Source organism: Lagopus leucura, unplaced genomic scaffold, assembly GCF_019238085.1.
Source record: "Lagopus leucura isolate 7727_CA_CO unplaced genomic scaffold, USGS_WTPT01 Super-Scaffold_702, whole genome shotgun sequence".
Lineage (NCBI taxonomy): Eukaryota > Metazoa > Chordata > Aves > Galliformes > Phasianidae > Lagopus > Lagopus leucura.
In genome coordinates, this window is record NW_024962254.1 from 8,835,247 (window position 1) to 8,858,265 (window position 23,019).

Genomic DNA, 23,019 nt, shown 5'->3' on the forward strand with positions numbered 1-23,019 from the left:
TTGCTTTGTCCCCCTCCTGTCTCTTCTCATCATAGATACAATTAGGAGATGTGGCCAAGGCTTTGCAAAGACTGTACTGGGATGGTTGTTCGTACCACTCACCACTGCCCTGTGTTTCCCTGTACATGTACATGGCACTGTCTTACTTGTTCTAGGAGTGCAAGCACTGGGGAAAGGACAGTGAGGAAAGAAAGCTGAAAAATGTAGTAAGGCAGCTTTTTTATTTTGGGCCTGTAGAGACACATATCTAGTGAAAGGAAGATAGAAACCCATGTCCTTGAATTGAAATCTAATTGCCCTGTCCTCATAAAGACTTGCTAAGTGCAGGTGCTGGAGTCAGCTGCAAATCTCTCATCAGCATCAACACACAGTGAAGTTGACCTGTTACTGGATACTGATTCCGTGATTTGGCGTCTCCAGACTGTTCCTGCCCTGCAGCTTCTTGGTGAGGCTTGGAGCACTGTGTCCAACTCTGGGCTCCTCAGTACAAGACACACATAGACTTACTGGCTGCCAACAGAGGGCCACCAAGATGGTGAAGGAACTGGAGTACCTCTCCTGTGAGGAGAAGCTGAGAGAGCTGGGACTGTTCAGACTGGAGATGAGGAGGTTCAGGGGATCTTATTAATGTCCATAATTACCTGAGGGGTGGGTGCAAAGGGGATGGAGACAGAATCTTGTCAGTAGTGCCCAGTGCCATGACAGGAGGCAATGGGCACAAACTGGCACACAGGAGGTTCCCTCTGAGCACCAGAAGCACTTCTGTGCTGTGCAGGTGATGGAGCAGTGGCACAGGTTACACAAAGGCTGTGGGATCTCCTCCTTGGAGATCTCCCAAAGCCACCTGGACATGGCCCTGGGCACCTTGCTCTGGGTGTCCCTGCTGGAGCAGGGTTGGGCCACATGGACCCAGAGGTCCCTTCCAACTTTAACAACTTTATGATTCTGAGATATGTGGCTTCGTGGCGTGAAAATGTGACTTGTGATGTAAGCCATTGCTGGTGTACATGTGCCTCCTGGAGTCAGTCCTACTGGGCAGGTCCCTCTTCTCCATGACATGCTCACCAGTGAACTTGAGCTTCGCACTTGCAGGCTTGAGGCTGGCTAATCCACAGCAATTTCCACCCAAAATCTATGGGAAATGATATAAAAGGCTCCCTGTGCTCTGCACTGGGCATGAAGGGAAAAGCCATTTCTGGGCAAGTGACCAAGGGCATCCAGTGGCCCAGTGGCAAATTTGTCATAAGGAGCTTGGATCTTCTCAGACAGCAAACCAGCTCATCACTGTGTGAGAGGACCAGGCCCGTGTGTGTCTGAAGCCAGTCAGATTTACTCAGGGCTCTTCTACCTGAAAGAGCACACAAGTTGACTTTCTCATGACAAATCTATTTTTTTTTTTTCTGCTGCAAGAAGCACTCAGAAATTCTGGGAGAAAAGCCTTTCTTGTAGTATGTAGGCATTTTCTTAATGCATTCTAAAAGTGAGATTTATAGAGCTCATTTCAGTATACCAGTCAGCCTTGTAAGAAAAAGGTGAGTTAACCTGCAGGCAGTCCCGGCAAAAAATGCATCTAGTCTTTGTGCGTATTGGCATGTCCACAATACAAAACAAATGAAAGCTGATCAAAAATCTCAATCTGTAGAGTCATTTTAATTTGTTTAGCTTTTACTTATTTTTTAGAAGAGCTATGTGAGCAATTAACTTTTTGTTCCTGTAAGAATTCAGAAAACTGCAGCACAGAGCTGAGTGGACACTTCTGCGTAAATTAGAAAGCTAACACTTATTTCCTTCATAGGACAATGAAATGACAATTGAATTTCAAACTCAAGTCTTTTTAGTTTGTATTTTTAGAACATTCACACGTTTGTAAACAAGGAGACATCTATAAAAATATGGATTTTATTTTTTCAGTTGTTTTGAAAATACCCACAGCAAGCTATGGATGTTTTTGCATTTCTGTGCTCTTCTGTGGCATTCACTAAACGTGCCGGTTTTTCTGAATTTGTTTTTATATAGAAGAGAAAATTTTGGATTCAAAATGCCATGCCAACATGAATGAGTGTGCCCTGTAGGCTCTCCTGAGATACGTAAACCATAGGCTGGGGTTCTGGTATCACCCTGAGCAGGGGCAGCAGGGATGCCCCTTTGCATTGGCCGTGCTCCTCTAGCACCTTCAGCAGATTGGATGTGGTATCAATGGCAATGCTACTTTAGCAGAACAAAACTGGTGGGCTCTGGGGTCTATCACTTCCTTCAATACCACACGTATCTCCCTTGCTTCAGCTAACAAGGCAGAGAGAAGAACTGGCTACAATTATCTGGAAATGTACAGAGAGAAATGGAGAAAGAAGAATTCATGGGCAATCCCAGACAAGCAGACAGATTTGTTTTGAGCACTACTGTCAGTGTACCCAATCCCTGCTCACACGTAGGCCCTTTATACCGTGCTGCCCAGTTTGCCAAGCCTGGAAGTCAAATTTGCTTTAGAGTCAAGGTAGCGCAGCAAGTGCACCTTAGCTTATCCTACAGGGAAAACCACTGAAAATATTCATGTGCCTGGAATTAAGCATATCCTTAGTTCTTATAACAAAGCTACAGTAGCTCTGATACTTCAGTTGTTTCATACAAACTGAAGTCGTTTTGAAAGGGCATATTGAAGTGCTGAGAAATATGAGGTACACTCTAGAAGGCCTAGGCATTGCCAAAATGACCTCAGTCTTGGGTACTTTCTTCTCTGTCTTAGCTTTCTTTTCTATTATTTCCATAAAAATCTTTTCCCAGTAAAATAAGGAACTGGAAAGCTTACAGCTTCTGCCAACATCTGCTGCTGTAGGAGGAGTTGCTTTTGCTCCATCATTTGCCGTTGCAGAGCCTGCTTCTTTTCCATCAGTTGCTGATTCAACATTGATTGCTGGGATGAATTCACGTAACCACTTCCAGTGTTTGGATTTGAGCAAGAACTGGAGTTTGGAGTGGGGCCAGCTCCCTGACCTACCACAGAATGTTGATCCTGAAACAGAAAAAATGGCTCATGAAGGATGAAAATAATAAGAAGCAACAAGAAAATGAAAGAATCCCTTTTATGCAATTTGCTCAAGTGTAGGGGACAGTGCACAGGCTCTCAATACAAGTGACTGACACAAAGGCTTTGACAAAGTAAGTAAGGGATGGGGTAACTTTATCGCTCATGGAAGACTATGAGAACTTGCCAGGTGATTCCAGTGGAAAACCTTGATGTTGTACCAGGAGCCTGGGAAACATTAGCAGAAGTAACTGAGCTGTCCTGCAGACCTTTCAGGAAACTTCCATTGGGCTGCATGGCAGCCTGTTTGACCACAAGGGAACAAACTCTTCCTCTGCTGGTTCCTACCACCTGATGAGCAGCAGCAAGAATTGTTTAGAGTCTCATTGCTGGAGAAGACTCATTGCTACAAGTGACATTTACTGTTAGAAAATACAGAAGTCACAAGCTGCACCTTTGCAGTGGGGTGAGTGATGGTATTTTCCTTTGTCCCTTCACCTCCCTCACAAGAATGGTCTCTGAGATTGCTGATGGTCTTCACTTAGCACTAGATTAAACAAATAGGCTTAGAACTTATTGGCTTCCTTGATGAAACAAATATGTAAGTGAATAGGACCTTTAAGGGGGCTTTAGGATCTCCCTGGTCTTTTCCATGAATCTCAGTATGCTTCCTCTTCCCCATATCATAGCATCATTAAGGTTGGAAAAGACCTCTAAGATCATCTAGTCCAACTGTCCACCTGCCACCAATATTACCCACTAAACCATGCCCCTAAGTACTCCACCTTTCTTGAACACCTCCAGGGATGGTGACTTCAGCACATCCCTGGGCAGCCTGTTCCATTGCCTGACCGTTCTTTCAGAGAATAAGTTTTTCCTTATATACGATCTATGGGCAGCTTCATGTGGATCAGGCCCTGGGCAACCTGTTTTAGCTGTGCATATCCCTGTTCATTGGAGGGGAGTCGGACTAGGCGACCTTTAAAGGTCCCTTCCAACTCTGAGGATTCTGTGATTCTGTGATTTTAAGTGGAAGGGTTGACAAAAGGTCATCTCAATGAGCAAGGTACTTGGGAAGTCCAGACTGTATATTCAGGATGAAAACAGACATGGGATGAGAATATGTTGCTCATTTTCTTTTAACCATGGTTTCTGTTGACAGAAATATGTTTTCTGTCTACTTGCTCCACCAGTGTTTGCTACTTCGATCTTCACCAAATGTGGAAAAGGACTTTCTCAGTCAGCACACAAAAATGTGTTAGCCCACAAAAATATTCAGCCTATGTTGGATCACTTGATAGTCAGGTGCTCCTTAGCTGCAAGAAAACAGGACTGAAGAGGTCACAACTGTTATGAGAAAACAGCAGTTTTCTGACTCTGCTTTGTTGCAGTTCACCCTAGGAAGCAGCTGGTGAATTCTGTATAACTTGATATCCAGCAGCATATTTTGACCCAGCGCTGGGGCAAATCCATGGCAAGGGCAGCGCGATGCCCCGTGGAGCGGCACTTCTCAGTGCTGAGGTGTAGTCCCAGGGTGAAGCCCTGCTCCATGGCCACGGCCTCCCATGGCATCCAGGGAAAGAAGGGCCAAACAGCAGTGAAAGAAGGATGGGCTGGGCTGCTTTCCACGCCCTGCAGAGCACAGGGCACCGATGGCAATCACTTTGAAAACCCCAGGAAAGCTCATTTCCGCGTCTTAGCTTTTGCTCGGCACACAAAAGCACCCTCTCACACACAGTAACATGCACACTGCAAACTAATCCAACTTATCTTTATACCATCTGGCATGGAAGAAACACAATGATTGTTGGAGTTATTTCTATTTTAAAATAATTCTGTGGCTTTTAGATGGGGCTACACGAGTGCAGAGCTAGCTGGATACAAGTTTTTGATGTCTCTTAATGAAATAAAAACTGTGACTTTCTTCTGGAGCCACCTGCAGCCCCCAGGGCAGTGTTACAAACCCACCCTTGAAAATTTATTGGGCTCTTACACAATTATATCCCGCACACTTTCCTTTGGTTCCAGAAGGAATCCGGGATTGCTCAGCACTGCCACATTTTTCAGCCCTTATGTTAGCTGCAAGATAGAAACTACCTCCTCTCAACAGACCTGCTTGCCAAGTTGTTGCGCAAACTTTTTTGTCTTTCTTAAAATATTTTGAAAAGAAAAATATGTTACAATAAATTGGCTTTGACTTCTATATTCAAATGACACTCTAGCTTGAACCCAGCCACATGTTATATCCATTAATAGAATTCATCTGTTGTGTTTTTGCACAGATAATGCAGGCTCCACCAAATGTGCTTTCATAGTCCAGTCTAAAAAAAACAACCCCAAAACCAACAAGGACAACAGTCCGCCAAAGCCTAACCTTTTCTCTCTCCCTTATCCCCTGCCAGCTCCTCTGAGCCGTGGGGAGGGACTTTGTTTAACATAAACTGGGCAGCGTCCATTCAAGCTACCTATCAAAGAAAGCTTTTCTGTAACAGCAATTGGCACGATGCGCTCGCTGCTTGGCAAAAAGGCCCTGAGAAAACAGTATAAATCAAGGACTTGGAGCCAGCTTGCTTTTATGCATTCAGTCCTTTCACTGCTGCTCATGAAATGTCAGTGTGAGTCGATGAGGCCGCATTGTGCTCCTCATCCAGTTGTGCTCCCATGGGCGGAGGCAGAGGAGGCAGAGGAGCTCCAGCAGCACAGGGATGAGCTGCGAACCCATCCTAAAGCCCTTCTCTGCCCCTCGCTCACGTCCCTGTGGACCAGGTGTTGTTCACTGCCACTGGTGACATCTCTCACCAAAGTTACCGGGAGATACAGAACCGATGAGCTGCAGGAGGACAGCAGGAGCAGCAAGACGAGATGGCGCAGAGCTGGGAGCACAGCCGGGCTTTTGTTTGCCACAAAGGACATTATGCTCAAATGTTTAGATCAGCAGTAAATCAAAGCATTTAAGATCAGATTTGCCTTTCACTTTCCCTGCTGCAACTGACTTGCATTCATACACATAAAAAGAGGCTCTGGCTTCAAACTTACATATGTGTTAGAATAATAAATCTTTTTCTTTTTCTTTTTCTTTTTCTTTTTCTTTTTCTTTTTCTTTTTCTTTCTTTTTCTTTTCTTTTTTCTTTCTCTTTTTCTTTCTTTTCCTTTTTCTCTTTTCCTTTTTCTTTTTTTCTCCTCTCCTCTCCTCTCCTCTCCTCTCCTCTCCTCTCCTCTCCTCTCCTCTCCTCTCCTCTCCTCTCCTCTCCTCGAGACGGTTGGACTAGATGATCTTATAGATCATTTCCAACCTTATGATTCTATGATTCCTCTGTCCTCTCTCCTCTCCCCTCTCCTCTCCTGTCCCCTCCCCTCCCTTCATCTTCCCTTCATCTTCCCTTCCCTTCCCATCCCTTCCCTTCTCTTCATCCCAGGGTCACTCCATACAGTAACTTCAGGTCTGGGCTCCTGTCCTGTTTGCTTGACAACATGGTTGCCATCCAGACCTTGGGAGCACCAATCCCATTTTGCAAAGCAGATGGCAATAAGCCTGGCCCTTCTGCCCTTGTGGATGGCCCAAGGGAGTCCATTTGTGGCAGGAACACAGGCAGATGGAGCAGAGCATCTCTGTTGGGCTGTCCCATCCTGGCTGTGTTCTGGACAGGCTTTACCTGCCCAGGTTGAGGGAATGAGTCTGTTCTTCACAATTTATTTCTCCCCATTCTGCAGACCTGGCTGGTGGGCTTGGGCATGGCTGAGTATCAAATCTGTTGCCCCTTATGCTGTCATTCCAGATGTTGAGGTTGACTCGTGTTGGTCTTCTCCACAAAGCTGGTAAAGGCAGAGTCACTAAGGAAAATTGGGGATCAATCACAGCTTTTATACTTCAGCAGTAACAGCAGTGTGCAGCTGGAGAGGGATTTCAGCATGGTTAGGAGCTGGCAGGATTCCTCTACCACCAGAGAAACCTGCAGCCCTCACCCTTCCTCTCTTCTTGTCAAGAATCCCTGAATGCCTTCTGCAATTCATTGTTCAGGAGCTGATAGGGACAACTGGTTACAGAAGCGTGTGCAGACCTTTTGCCTCCTGCTCCTTGAAATGCCTTGGGTTGATGAATAGTTTTGTGGGACAGAAACAATTGGCCAATTTTCTGCTAAACCACAATGTCTGCGGAAGCTGCTGGCTTCTCAGCCAGGAGAGCTGGCACTAAAGTGGCAGGATGGGCTCCTGGGTTTGTAGATTTTCTGTCAAAAAGGGAGGAGAATTAAAAGAAAAAAAGCAAAAGGCTTCAGAGTTATTCACTGAAGCTCACTTAGTGACAGAAGAGGCTCACTGGAAGCTGCTTCCCCAGTGCTCTCCAGGGCCAGAGCTGGTGTTCATCTGGTGACCAACCTGTGCCTTTCATCCCCATTCATACTCAGTGTAATTTAGGCAACGTAGATTGGCTCAATGGGGTGTTTAGAGTTAGCACAGAGGAGATCATAGAGTCAGAGAATTACAGAATCATTAAGGTTGGAAAAGACCTCAGTGCTCACTTGGTCCAACTGCCAGCCCACCCCCGCCAGGCCCACTGATCACGTCCCTCAGTGCCACATCTCCACCGTTCCTGAACACCTCCAGGGGCGGCGACTGCACCACCTCCCTGGGCAGCCTGTGCTGCTGCCCCACCACTCTTTTTGAGAAAACAGTGTTTCCTAATAACCTTGCTGCCCACAGGAAAGCGAAGCTGCAGTAGGACCGTGGCAGGGAGCCTGCAGAGTGAGAGCTCCTTCAGTGGTACTGAAAAAGTGTTTTCTTATTTTTAGGAATAACTCCCACTCCTGACTGGAATGCAGAGGGCTGCTTTCTGCGCCTGCGAGAGCCCTGAGCAGTTCCTGGGTTATGCTCATTTGCAACAGCTGAGGTTGTGATTTGTGTATCGGGGCTGGAAATAACACAGACCATGCAAAATCACAGCCAGCCCAGTCCTCCCTTCCCTTATTGCTCGCTCAGCCCAACTGGGGTGTAAAACAGTACTTTGCTGAGCACCTTAGACTCATTCCATCTTCTTGCATCTTAAGAACTAACAGCATAAAAGCGAATCTCCTCTGAGTTCAGGTCCAAAAGCAAAGGCTTAGAACAGATTCTCTCCAAACACCTTCACTACGCAGAGGCACTAGGCTGTATAATTAGGCTCTGGGTGCCTAATTTAGACAACTGAGTGAGGAGCCCGAATTAGATGACAGGAACATTCCCTTTCATTCCTAATTTTAGATGCTTATAGTCACACCTAAGCAAGATGCCTGGCAGAGTGAGTGTGAACACTCAAGCACTGGCAAATAGCTTTTTAAGTTTGTTGAACAGAATGACCTAAAAGCATCTCAAGTGAATCGTAGAATATATTGTTATAGGCTGAATTTCTCATCATACCCCACCGGAGAAGGTTTTATAGCTTCTTGCAAGATTGCATTCATAGGTATATTTGAGCAGCTCAGTTAGATGAAATTAGAAGAAATAATGCTTGAAAAAAAACCCTAAAAATTGCAAGATCCTGAGACTTGTTTTCCTGTGTCTACTACCTCGAGACAGAGCTGGGAGAAGAGTGCAAAATGTTTCCATTCAGGAGTTTTCTGGAATGTTTATAAGAAGTTCAGTCACATGGGGCCATCTCCTGTGTTTTTCTCCTGTGAACAGTCTGAGTTCTCAGCACAAATATTTCAGGGCCGTGTTTCCAAAGCACACGCACAAGGAATCACAGACACCAGCATTTGTGATTTCACAAGCCTAGGCTGACTGCCAGAAATACTTGTGCCTTTGTCCAACCAGAGAAAAGAAGTAAACACTGTGTCACTCCTCCAACAAATCAAGCAATAGAACTCAAAGAGGAAACATGGACCCGTCTCTCCAGATGTTACGGAGCTGGGAATGGTCATGACAAGAGTGAGTGCACTCCACATTTCTGCAGCCTGTGGCAGGACTCACCCTTCAACTGACGGGTTTGGAGGAAAACCTCTCCTGCAGCAGATGCCCAACAAGCAAACGGGGATGGCCTCAAGTTGCACCAGGAAAGGTTCAGGTTGGATAACAGGAAAAACTTCTCAGCAAGAGAGGTGGCACAGGCTGCCCGAGGAGGTGGTGCTGTCACTGTCCTTGGAGGTGTTTAGGAACCATGGAGATGCGGCACTGAAGGATGCGCTGTGTGGGCATGGTGGGGGTGGGTTGATGGTCAAACTGGGTGAACTTAGAGGTCTTTTCCAACCTTAATGATTCTGTGATTCTGTGTCCTTCAGCACAGCCACCTGCTGCAGCTCTTGCTGGGACAGCTGGGCAGGATGGATGCTTTCATGGGGCACAGCATTCTGCCACCCAGCACAAGCTGAGTGCGTACCTGCAGAGTCCCAAGAAGCAGCAAGAGAACAAGAGTGAGATATGGGTGGTGGTTTTTTTTTTTTAACGCCTCAGTGATTTTATTCTGCAAAACTTCAGTATCTGTCAGGAAAGGTAGAGCTATAATATTTTAAAAGTTTGCAGATGAAAATAATTAAAAATGATGCTGTGCACGATCTCCCAGCTAAAAATGGGTGATCTGATGTCACACAGGGGTCTATCTCCACTTTCAGTGAGAAGCCAGAAGGAGTTTTACGCATAGATAGTTATTTGCATATTTCTTCCTAGAAATCTTTTACAGCTTTTTACCTTTCAGCACCAAAAGTGAGCTGCTCACCCTCAAGATCCCTGTGAACCGGTTCTCAGCCACCAGTGATTTATGCGTTGCCCATAATCCCTGGGAAAAAGGAGGCCTCTTGCTGGAGATTTGCAGCCCTATAGCCACTAGCAGGCACTCTTACAACAACATTTTCACCCAAACTCATTAAAATTGGGCAAAGTGGGAGCTGTATCTTGCACGGACTGTGGACCATCTCCAGCTCTTGCACAATCACATAGCAACAGACCCAGAACAGAGCCTCATTACCAGCCTTGTCCAACAAGCCAGTCTTTAACGAGAACAAAGGTTGACAGTGATTAATCATTAAGCAGTTTCTTGTTCCCTTCTGCACGTGTTGGAGGCAGCCTCCCGCCGAGGCAGTCTGGCACGTTTCCTGTCTGTGCTGTACCGTGGCCCGCGGATGGACACGCAGACGTTGTTCCCAAAAGCCAACATGCAGCCCAACTCCTGTCCCCACTCCTGAGCGTGGCCAACACCAAGCGTGTGTGAGCTCTGCAGAAATCATACACTCCCAGCTGACATCTGATCGCTGGGTGCAGCCTCCATGGCCTAAGTGGGGCTTGCTCACATCTGAAGTTTTCCCAGAGAGTTCGAGGATGGATTCAGTGTTTAACCGTGATGAACTTTTAGTGCAGTCTTTGGGCACAGTGTACGTATGTAGGTCTCCATCTTAGGAAGATGTTTATTTGTAATGAAAATAACACGTGTTGAAAATTCAGCAGAGGAGGTTGTTGTGAAATGTCAGCACGGGAATGTTGGCTCCATCAAAGCTGATGGCAAAACTCCAGCTGACTTCGACAGGGCCACAAATTGCCCCCAGGTCTCCATTGGCCATGAGGACACGGTGACACTCTTGGCTCAGCATGACGTCAGGTTACACCTTCTGGTTCAGACAGGTACCAGCAATGAGACTCTGCAAACGCACCCTGCAGGTCTATGGGGAGCTCTCTGTTCTAACTTTACATTGAAATAAGTATGCCAATAAACATAAATAATGAATACTATCAGGTTTTTCGCAAGATCAGACATACTGATTTGCTCTACCTTAGCATCATCATTTACAGTGTCTGTATAATGCAATAACCACTTTGTGGCAAAGCCAAGACCTTTGCCTTGTCATCCCACAATTGCAGGAAATCAAATTAGAGAGGTTGAAGATGCTACTCTTCCAGCTAAAGCAGGAGCTGGTTCTGCCTGGTGCTCCAGGACGAGGTACGTTCATGCTTGCAGGCTCTCCATTAAGGAGTGGTACCTTCCAGTTAAGGCAGTGAGAACTTCCTAAACTGACTGAATGAAACACTTGTGATCATCTGTCTGTATCTTTAATGTGAGTATATATCATCTGTGGATATGCATTCATCTTGATTTATTGTCTCATTGCCAAGTGTTTATTGTCATTCCCCAAAAATAGCTAGCCTGAAGATAATACAGAGCACAGAAGATTTCAGCCCACTCAGAAAAGGCACAAGCAATCAGAAACAGGGACTTGTAAGAGGACATGTTGGGTAACAGGAGGCACTCTTGTACAGATGTGCTCACACATAACCACCCAGTTTGCAGAGAAGTTCTAAAAATGACACTGAAGTCTGTTTCTCTTCTTGATCATAAACATTAATGCGAAGTTCAATAGAAAATCATTGCAGTTGTTTTTCCTCCTGATTTAGTTCCCTAGTTTAGCTTCTTCCATTGGCATTTATCTAGGTTTTCTTTGCACCTTCCATGTCTCTCCTGGTCTTGGACTCATCCTCCCCATTAAGTCCAGTCTAAACACATTTGTGTCACCTCTAAATAACAATCACAAAACAAATGAGATGTTGAAGTAATGTGAAAAATTTCCTCCAGCAACAAAACAAAGCAAAGCAAACACCACAAAATGCTCTTCAGTGGGAGGGCAGGAGGGAGCAGGCAACCTGAACACAATGTTTAATGAAGAAAGAAGAATTAAATACAAAGAAAACAACAACAGAAAAACCACATCACTGGGACCAAACACTTGAATACAAATGGGCACAACATGGGTGACACGACTGTCAGAGACACATTAAGATCAAAGCTGTCCTGCTGAGAATACGCAGCCAGAACATGAGCATCCCCAAACCAGAGCCTCCTGGGATATGCTTTCTAAACTCACAGCTCTGGTGGAAAACAATGCTGAATGCTGAAAAGCAATGCAGGGGGAATGCCTCTGACCTGCATCTGCATGTGCTGATCAAAGCTTTGGGTGAGAGCCCTGGGACATGTAGGGGGATTGATCTCTTTGTTCCGTGCTGCCTGTCACAGGACAATGATGGATGGTGGAAGAGATCAGCATCCAGGCTGGAGAGCAAGCATTGCCAGGCACAGGGGAAGCAACAAATTAGAATCACAGAATCATTAAGTAGGAAAAGACCTCTAAGATCATCAAATCCAACCATCAACCCATCACTAAACCACATCACTCAGTGCCACATCCAGATGTTTCTTGAACACCTCTAGGGATGGTAATTCTACAACGTCCCTGAGCAAATCATCCCCCCCGAGACAGCTCTTGGACTTGTGCATAACATGAGGCTCAAGGTGAGCAACTCAGGCCAGCTATCCTCTCCATGTTCAAGTTGTGTACAGCCCAAGCTGCACCCTTCTTTTGTCCGGATGAGCGACCTTTGTAATCATTGCTGTACTGTAATTTGAGGGGGACTGATTTCATAAAATCACAGGATCATAGCATTGAGTTGGAAGGGACCCTTAAAGGTCACCTAGCCTACTCCCCTGCAATGAACAGGGACATCTCAGAGCATTGTCCAGCCTGACCTCCAGGGATGGGGCATCCATCGTATCTTTGGACGATCAGTGCCATTGTTTCACTACCCTTACCACGGAAAACTTTTTCCTTAAATCCAATCTAAGTCTCCCTCCATGAGACTTAGGCTCTAGCCATCCCCTATTGCTATCTTGACGATGTGATAAAAATGATGCCAATGGCCATAACAACCTGAGAACTGACAGAACTACTTTCCTTGATCTGTTTGTACCAGCAGCGGTTTCACTGCAAAGAGAAAAATGCCAGGTTTCACTCAAGATGGAGGAGGCGGTGTGGATTGATAGAGCATCATGGAGGCTTTCGGAGCTGATCTGAGGGCACTGGGCCAGACGGAGCTCACCCACCTCTGATTTCAGCCCTGCAGAGTTTGCCTGCCCAGGATCCCCACTGTGGAAGCTCATCTGCTGCTCACTGCCCCTCTAGTAGCATTGCTGGATATGAGAGATATGTTTTCTTTTTTATCTGGCGTCTCAAGAAGAAAAGGTTAATTGAAAGTGACAGAAGGCCACTAAGCACAGTGTAATGGCACAGGCTCTTCAAGGAGAGCCAGGCATCTCCCTGAGCTTAAAGAAATGTCCAATAGTACGTGGATGTAGTGCTTAGTTTCTTCTGTTTTTTTTATGTCCAACCTTCAGAAAGCTGAAATGGAGCCAGTTACAGAGGCCAGAATGGCTCAGTTCACCAGGGACTATTGGACAACATGCTGGGGAGGAGTTATCTGCAAAAGGGCCTCCTTAAATCAGATGAAGTCAAAAGGAATTCTACTTCTGGCGTTTATTTAAGCTACTTGCTGCCCAAATCTTGCAGTGTGGGAAATGAAAAGAGACTATCCAAGGCCTGCCATATTCCAGCTATCAGATAAAGTACGACTCAGGAGAATGGGGAGGTGGATGCTAATGAAAACCTTAATGGGCTCCTTCATTATTTTTGCATTTTATGTATATATATAATATATATATATGTTATATATCTTCATTATATTTGCATTATTCTTGTGCAAGAGCGGTGAAGGACTTGTTTTGCACCCCCCTTTTTTTGAAGGAGCTACATTTAAAAAAGGTGGACAATATCACAAGTCCTGAGCAGGGGAAAGTGCAAGTGCAACTGTCTGTGCCTCCAAATCATCCTCACGTTGTACTGTGGTGTTTCCCACAAAAGAAGCAACTAACACAGGAATTTCTGGTGAACATTACACTGCTCAGCTTTTCTCCAACAATTTGAAGAGGCTCAGTGCAATCCACAAAGAAGAAAACAAACAGACTTGAGAATGATGCAACCTGATGGTCACAGCCCTGCAATTTACTCTCAGGATTTTCAGGTGACAGAGTAAATCCTTTCACTGCCTGGTGGCAGAGCTGAGGAGAAGGCTGCACAATAAGGAGCTTTTCATAGGCATCTACAATGCCTGTTGAGATGTCTTGGACCATATAGCTCGGAGAGAACACTGATGTAGGCATAAACTACATTATGCAAATGCTTAGAAAGCAGACAAGTTTTTTTTGTTATAAGAAAAAAGAGATGGCTTGGCCTGGTTTGGCTTGGCCAGAGGTCGTTCCTTTGCTTGGCAGCTCGACAACAATTCAGGACAAGCGAGAAGCATTCATTTCTTGCAAACTTGGGTTATGTAGGATTTCAGATATTGTAAGTCTGCATATTTGTTCTGCTTGTTCACTTGTTTTCTTGTCCTTAAAAGCAAACATTTGATTCAGTCTCGGGCAATAGAGAGTATATTACTCCTTTAGCTTCAAAGTATGGTTTAAATGTGACTTACTTGGCTCACTGGTTTGTACTATGCTGTACAGAAACACATTTTACTCAAAGCAAATAGCTGCTCCTTAAAGTGACCCTTCCCTCTGGGGCCCACACAAAAGTTCCTGGTAAATTTTTTGGATGGAGGAGGCAGAAGTTTACCAGGATGGAGACTTCATGGATTCAGAAGAGGAGGCTCTGACAGAGAAGAGTTTACCTCCACCAAAAGGGAAAAGCCCTGTGATTGTGAGTTCACATTATTTAGAATATCATGATAATGACTTGAAACTGAATGGCAAGGAATTCTGATGTGACATTTGTGAGGTGAATCTGGTTTGACACTAAGAATCTAGATAAATAGTTCTAACGTTGGCAAGAGCATCTCTATACTGCTGTGAACCTCTTGTTATTGCAATACAGAAGTGATACAACAGCAAATAGTGTGAGTTTTAAACAACAGCATACATTTCCTCAAATGTATGCTGAAATTTGTGTGGTTATGCAAATGAGGTGGCTTGGGACGTGCAGGGCCAGCAAAGGGCAGATTGAAGAAATAGTTGCTTGGCATGCTACAGAGCTCCTTCCAGGCACATCTCGTTGTCCAGACTAAAGAGGTAACAAACTCAGGGAATAACTCCTTGCTAGAAAGATGTTGCTGTGTCAAAATGCTTCCTTGATTTTAATAATAGGAATGTTAACTGTGCCTCTTACGCTTTTCTATAATAATTGCTGTGTGACTAATCTGAGTTGATTCTAATGAAAATATAGGGTTGATTATCTAATCTCAATCTAATCTGACAGCAGCAACCCACATTTGCTGTTCTGCTGTGCACTCTGATTTGGACCACCTACTCTACATGGGTAATTAAGTGTCGCAACTACTACAGCATCTAATTCAAGCCAGTGCTGAGTGATTCAGACAGCTGTTTGAATACCCAGACTCACCAATCCCTGCTTTCATGCAATGGACAGGAGCTACTGACTACAGCAGGGGGTTGGAACTAGATCACCCGTAAGGTTCCTTCCAACCCATGCCATTCTGTGATTCTGCGATTCAATAAAGCTGTGTTGTCCTGTTTAGGAGCCTGAAATTTCATGGACACCAAGGCTGTAGATTTAGGTAACAGATTTGGAAGCAAAATGCAATTGCATTGGAAGAATCTCACCGGGCTTTGGGTCAGGCTCTGTCATAAAGGCAAGTTCTGCTGTGACGCACTGCAGGGGAAGCAGCCAATGGATGCACAAAATGCCGTACATCTTCTCATCACATAAAGAAGGAGAGCAACTGGAATGTAGGGAAGAGGCATTCTGTGGTGCTACCCTTGCATGCATGATCTTCACATGCAAATCTTTGCCATGCCATTCCTTCATTGTAGTGTTGGTAGAAAAGGTTAGTGTAGTGGAATGCCATAGATCAGAGAGAGGCGGGCTTTGCCTTTAGAAGATGAAAAAAAGGTAAATGACACCTTTCTTATCCTGCTGCTATGTATATCAAATTTAGTCATCAAGACCAAAATGACCAAACAGGCTGGACGTTCGGAAATACTACTTTTCTGAAAGAGTGGTCAGGCAGTGGAATGGGCTGCCCAGGGAGGTGGTGGAGTCACCGACCCTGGAGGTGTTCAAGGAACGTTTGGATTCTGTGTTGAGGGACATGGTGTAGTGAGAACTATTGGTGATGGGTGGATGGTTGGACTGGACGATCTTGAAGGTCTTTTCCAACCTTGGTGATTCTGTGATTCTGTGAAACAATATGCTTACATTTCTTAATTTTCTCTTCTGGATATTACAGGGATATGACTAAAGTTCAGAGACTCTCCTTGTAATTACACTTCAAATACTTTTCTACACAGTTCTGAGTATTTCCGTTGTGTCCCACATAAAGATATTTCCCATATTTGCAGTAGCACATTTTGCCCAGCTGTGAGGATGAACTGAAGTTTATTTTGTTTGGGATGGTCTGGTTGAAAACCAGAGAGGGCCCTAGGAAGAAGGTTAGTGCCATGGGAGAAGATTAATGCCATGGTGAATCTGGGCCAAAATACCAACTTCTGCCTTTGTTTCCTACAAGCCCTGTACAGCCAAAACCATTACCAGACAAGAAGGCTGAATGATACTATTGTTCTTGAGTCACCAACATAATATTTTCCATTCCTTACACTTCTGAAAAGATTTTCATACTAACAGGGCAGCAAACCTGCCTTTAATCACTTCATTTAGCCTGCAGACACTGACAACAAACTTGGAGAATGCAGAGACCAATCTCCTTCAGAGCTCAACCTGTGAAAGCGTGGCTGGAGGGGAATGGGGAATGCTTCTTCTTGCATACTACAGGGATTTCCAGGTCTCACTTCTTGTTGGTGCAAGGTGCATGAGACCTGGAAAGACTCAGCCATGGAGCAGCCAGTTGGCATTTTGGATGAGGAGAAGTATGTCTTAGAGAAGTCCTATTACTCCGAATCATGTGGAGGGGAATACTTGCAGCAGAATGTTGTTCAAGTGAAGACCATAGGAATGATCTACGTGCATTTAGACATTAAACTAAATGTTCCCTCTGTTCGTTGCTCCTGATTTTAATAGGAACTTTCATTTTGTGTCCTGCCTGACTGTGGCTGGTGCTGTCACTAAGGGACATGGAGACGTGCAGGGAACTCCAAATCAAAACACCCTCACGCAGATGTATTTGCTTCTTTGTGGCCTGCTCCTCCCAAGGTTTTCTGGGGGAATTACTCCAACTAATGCCCATCTTGTGCACACAGTCATTTTGCAAGGATAAGGGATGATCTAATGTATTTTCCTCCCTTGCTCAAATCAGACTTATCTAGTCTTTGTCCACAAACACTGCATGACCTGATTTTCCTCTCTGAGATAAGTCTTCCTAAGCTGCTAAAAGCTGGTCTGAAAAGCCAGCTCAGAGGTCAAGTGAGCAGGATTTCACGATTTTGCTGGATACCTTTAAGGAGAAAATGAAAGCTTTGGGTTACACCCTAGTCTGCCAGCATTAGACACAAGCTGGCTCCAATGAAATCATGCAGTGCTCAGCCCACCAGGGGAAAGCACAGCCTTCTTGAGACACCAGCGGTGCCTTAGCTACAGCAGCTATTATTTTAGAGAAATAAAAACAAAGGGAAAAAGATATCCTAAGGGCCAGACTGACACCCCACAATCTGGTGTGAGTGAAAGTCTCCAGAGAGTCACAGGGATGGTGCCCTTTCTTTGCTCCATGAGCTCCATGTGGGAAAACTGTTGAAATTAAAGATAACACTCCCACCAACAAGCAGGGCCATGGGCTCCCCTCCTGCTTCCCAGGGCATTCACGTAGCTCTGCACACAGGAGGATCTCATGCCTCTGCAAGGAGCAGACATTTAGGAGCATGAAAAATGCACGCTGAAAATATGTGGCACAAATGGCACAATGGTTATATAGATAAGCAGATGGCAGCTTTTTTTTTTTTCTTTTTTTGATCTATTCCTTCCTAACAAAGAGGGACAGCCCTCGGTATTGCTGAGAGACCTATCAACATCTTTGATATCATTGTTCTTGGGGGAACGGCTGAATAAAGGGGCTCTGTCTTTTTGAGTGTAATTACAACTGATTTTTTTTTCCTGATAAAGAATGTAGCCACTGAGCCATAATGACATTATTTGATGACTTAAATTCATCCTCTAATCCCTCCAAAATGGTATAAATTATTGAATAAGTCACTCAACCCTACAAAAACACTTTAAAAACATTTTGTTCAGCCCGATAGAGATCAGACAGAATGTAGCAAGAGTTACAGTAAATTAGACTCATGTTCCACGCTGGCTGCTACTCAATATACTCATAGCTAAATTCTCACCTACTGAGTAAGACACTCTGCCACGGACAAATTAAGACATAGTCAGTTCTACAGTCTGCTGGCAAGGACCTTTAGTTCCTTCCCATTTTTAACAGAGCACATCCATGTGACTTCTGGAGGTACTACCAGACATCTGCACAGTGTTGTACCTTGGAGAGATACTGCGATAGCTCTGAGCTAGCTCAGAAACAAGGAAAATGAGTCTGGGCAGAGCTCATGCTTCCAGCACACCATTCCCAGCATGCTGATTAGCTGCTCAGAAGCTCCCAACATCCCTGCTGCTATCCTCAGGACAGTGCCAGGAGTTAACCCTGCAGTGCCCCCCTATCCAGAGGTGAACCTTCCTGCTGAAGGAAACATGTTCTCCAGTGTCAGAGCCACTCTGTGCTGTGAGACCTAAGCAAAATCAGACAATCATAGAATCACAGAATCATAGAGTGGCCTGGGTTGAAAAGAGCCACAATGATCATCGAGTTTCAGCCCCCTGCTGTATGCAGAGTTGCCACCACTGGACCAGGCTGCCCAGAGCCACATCCAGCCTGGCCTTGAGTGCCTCCAGGGATGGGGCATCCACAGCCTCCTTGGGCAACCTCCTTGGTCTCATCATGTCACTTCCCATCTCTTATAGGATGATGGCAATGGCTGGGCCAGGTGTGTCCTTGGAGTGCTGTGACACTGGGGTGGTGTTGTGAGATCCTCGTCCAAACTGAGGTCCCACATGAAAATGATCACTTATCAGTGATGGTAAAATAACACCAACTGTAGATCAGATACCTGAAATACCAACTGAGCACTCTGTTTGACAGCACTACTAATCATACAGAATGTGTTTGTTTTTATTAGGAGTATCAGTATGACAGAACAATTGTTCATGATGCTCCATAACAAAGGGCATGTTTGCTGTGTGAGTGTTAGGGATGATGACAGATAGTGCATCCCAATAATTATAACAACATTGCTGTGACTTCTGCTTTTCTCTGAGCTGCTGATAGGCAGATGACAACCTTATCAATCTGAAACACCTTTGTTAAATGTCACCATGTGATTCCCTTTCCTATTGTGCAGTGGAGTTACTGCAGCGCTTGGACTTTGGGCACATTCACAGACTAGCAGATACTTTTGAATCTTGTCTATTCTAAGGAATTTGACCCGACATACAAAACACTGCCTAGGTTTGTTCCTGTGCTGGAATGAGGAGTCAATGTGCTTGGGAGCCAAGCCAGCACGCTGATTCTGCCCAGTTGCCAATGTACTCTGGGGAATTTCTGCCCACAAGCTAAACTTGGGCTTGTTTCCCTTCATCATAACCTTCCCTCAGCAGAAGTCTGGCCTGCCCTTCTTGGTTACCCATAGTAATTTGCAAATATCACTGATAAATTCACAATATAAGCAACTCAGCTCAAGTTTCTCATATGAGGTATCATTGATTATAACAGATTTTTCCTATGCCAAATAAAAGAGCAGGAATGGTTTTGTTTTGTTTTGTTTTGTTTTGTTTTTAATCTTGTTTGTTTGTTTTGGTTTGTTTTCCCCCAACCCTTTCCCAGCTTTTGCTTTTACACAAGCTTTCTTTGCCTTCCTTATTTTTCTTTCCTGAGTTTTTGAGACTCGATTCCATGAGAGAGCAAAAGATCCCATGAAGCAGGGACGACGGTCTTCTGCAGAAGACAGAAGCCAGATATCTGTTGTCTTCCTCTCTCCTTTCTGCCTCCCACCTGACACCATATCCCTTTCTTCACATTTGGACAGGAGAAGATTTGCCCAGTGGGATACTGCCTGAAAACCGGCCTTTGCTACAGTTCTCTGTGCAACTGCAGTGCTCCCTCCCTTCTGTAATGACTCAGATGAGTAGGCCTAATGACTCAGTGGTTTGGAGAGCTTAAATATCAAGGGACTGTTGACAATAGCCTTCCCTTGCTTGAGTAAGGATTACAAAGCTCAGTGCTTTGGGATGGAAAGATTCCCTCAGTAGCCTCCCAGTTCTTCAAGTTGTGTGTACGCTCCCTTCCCTGTACTGCAAAAGCATCATCAGGTGGTACTCAGGCAAGAAATGGGAAATAAAGCTGCCTTCCTTCCTGTGGCTAATTAGGCACGATGCTGGGATCTTCAGGGAACAGAGTCAATGTGATGGGATCAATGCTGTCCCACTCTGACCTCACGCAACCCAGAAGTGTTTTAGCATTTTATCAACTTGCTCGTTCTCTGTCATTTTTCTCCCAGAACGAATATAAACATTGAACACCATTGCTGTATTTCTACTAAAAAGTGAAGTACTCAGCTGGCAGAAAAGCTCTGGACAAACTTGGAATGGAAGATGGAAGGCTGCTGATGAGAACAGCATGACCCCATCTCCATGTCAGACCTTCCCCCTGTCCACCACTACCAATGCGTCTGCAGCATGGTGATAAAGAGGAGGCAGACGAAAACCAGATTTCCAGGAGCTGGACCTGTCTGAAAAGCACACAATGGCAGATGAGAGATGGAGAAAAAGAAAGAGAGAGGTTCCTAAGTGGAAAGAGAAAAAAAAATTGTGAAGAATTATTACTGATTTGCCTGAGAGTCCCTTCCTACCTATGCATAAGAAGCATCCAGAACCACTGTGACCAAAATAAAGATGCTGTGCAGATAAATTGTATTTACATGTTGGCTCTGATGTAGGTTAACAATAAGGAATAGAGAGAATGAGAACATCCCCAAATAATCATACTCTTAGAAGATTAAGCTTCGATACGTTGCTGATCCATTTGGTCAGGAAGAAAAGATTATTTAATCGAATACAATTTTTACATATGTAAGTAATTTTATTTGTTCACATTTTTGTTCTGTCTTCTTGAGGAGGGAAAATATGATGTACTGTGAGTGCCTAAAAACTTCATCTTGACATTTATCTCATTTGTTGAAAACAGATCCTTTTGAACTGATTCAATAAAGGCTTTAAGTGCCAAGTTTCCTGCTTGTTTTAGACAGTGGAGGAAGGTATTTCAATATCCTGCTCTCTTTTTCTTGTTCCAACATCACCACACCAGGTTTTTATTGAATGCCCACTCTTCATTATTTCTTACAAGTTTTTAGGTTCAACGATGAGACTGTGGTTACTTTTTGTTTTGTCCAAAGTCCTGTGAATTCCTTCTGCCAAATCCATATGCAACCAAATGAAGATGGGAAGGAATTGATACCGGGCTTTGTTGGAGGCACTTCAGGTTTTGGCAGCGTGCGTGTTCAAACACATTAAAAGTAAACAGAACCTTTGCTTGTGCATATTTGCAGAAAGCTATCAAGTTCTGTGACAAGAAGTAGGCAGCTGCTTAACTACTCCCCTAGCATTCCAGATAGGATTTCAGAGTGCCTGGACTGATTCACATGCTATTTGGCATGTTCTGTAGTGGGATGGCATACCTTATTCATTGGGAGGGAGAAGAAGCTTTGCTGCACTGAGAACAGCAATGCTGCTCACGGGCTCTGAGTGCATGAAGAATTCTTCAAACAGTAGGATTTACAACCTCCCTTCTTCCTCTGGCTACTGTAATTATTGGAGTTGTTCTTCATATTGTAGTAGTTTAATTTAATTACATGGAATGTCTTATTGCATTCTGCTGAAGTTCTCTGGGATTATTTTCTTCTGTTGTGTTAAAAGTGTAGGGACAAGCACGAAGAAAACTTCAGATGTAAGAACAAAACACAGGAAGCTTAGAGAGCTCTGATTTTCAGTAGTGGGTGAATCTCAACAGACACACTTGCCTACTGCTCTCCCTTCCCAGCAAACCACTTCTCTACTAAACTGGAACAACCCCTCAGCTTCCTGTGGAGCTGCTGTCCAGAGCCAGTGCAAAACTTGGTGATGGCAGGACGATACGAATGGTCTTATTCTCCCATCTTCATGTTGGGAGAAATTCCAGCCATGACTTTGCTTTGAGAGGCAATGACATGCTCCCAAAAGCATGGACTCCTGCTCTGCAGGAGCACATCCATCCCCCTATACTGACTACAGGAGGAGGTGAGCCCCTAGCAGTCTCATAGTCCCAGCAAACTGCAAGTTTCCCAGTGGCCATATTTGGGATCCAGGAGATGAAGAAAAGATTTGAACACTTGAATAAATGAAATACAAATCCTCCAAAAGGCATTTTTAAAAATATTTGGCTGGATGGCTGCTGGGTTAGCCATCTACCTAAGCAGTTACCCAGCTACCTGTGTAACTACCTATTTTTCATCACCATTATATCCTAACTCCTCCAGATCTTTGAGATATGATCTTTGAGATAAGAAATTTGAAGATTAAACATTACAGCTCTCTAATGATTCACAGTTCTGCAAGTCATTACTATGAGCTATTGATTGCTGCCAGTAAAAGGGAGACATTGAGTCTCCAAGTTAAATTAAGCTGACAACACAAAATAGATATACGATGCACCTACACTTCTGTTCTCTCCACTCTCTGTCTGCATCCCGTCTCCTTTTCTTCTTTCTCCATGGCTGCCTTGTTTCTACTCCCCAGCCCCAAGATCCACCTAAGGATGATTCCAGGGCCTCCTGCTGTAGCAAGCCTCACAATTCACAGTTCCCAAGGGCAATAAAGTCAGGGGTGCCTTCTTCCAGTACATGCCCTCTCCCATCCACTCCAACAGGAGCAGAACTGGGCTGCAACTGCCCATTTTTAAACCCCCCCCGTAAGGCTCCACGTGGATATTAGGTAGGATCTGAAAGTGGAGCTCCATAGCAATGCACATTTGTGTATGTTTGAACTATGACTCTAAAGAAGGATGCTTGAAAGCGTTATTTTTAATTCCTACCAGTATATGCTGTGAGGTATCATTTCTCCTTTTCTGTGTTGCAGACTGACAGTTATCTTTGTTACTGTGAGCTCATCCAATTCCACTTTGCAGAGAGCTTCTCTCACGACTTCTTCCCAATGAATCTTATT

At 44.6% G+C, this 23,019-nt stretch overlaps 1 protein-coding gene across 1 annotated transcript in view; it reads right to left on the minus strand.

The window, feature by feature from the left end:
• MAML2 (mastermind like transcriptional coactivator 2) overlaps positions 1-23,019 on the minus strand; it is a 207,002-nt gene that overhangs the window by 8,458 nt on the left and 175,525 nt on the right. Inside the window, 1 exon segment of the mRNA XM_042862551.1 lies at positions 2,807-3,010. Coding sequence (XP_042718485.1) covers positions 2,807-3,010 — 204 coding nt within the window.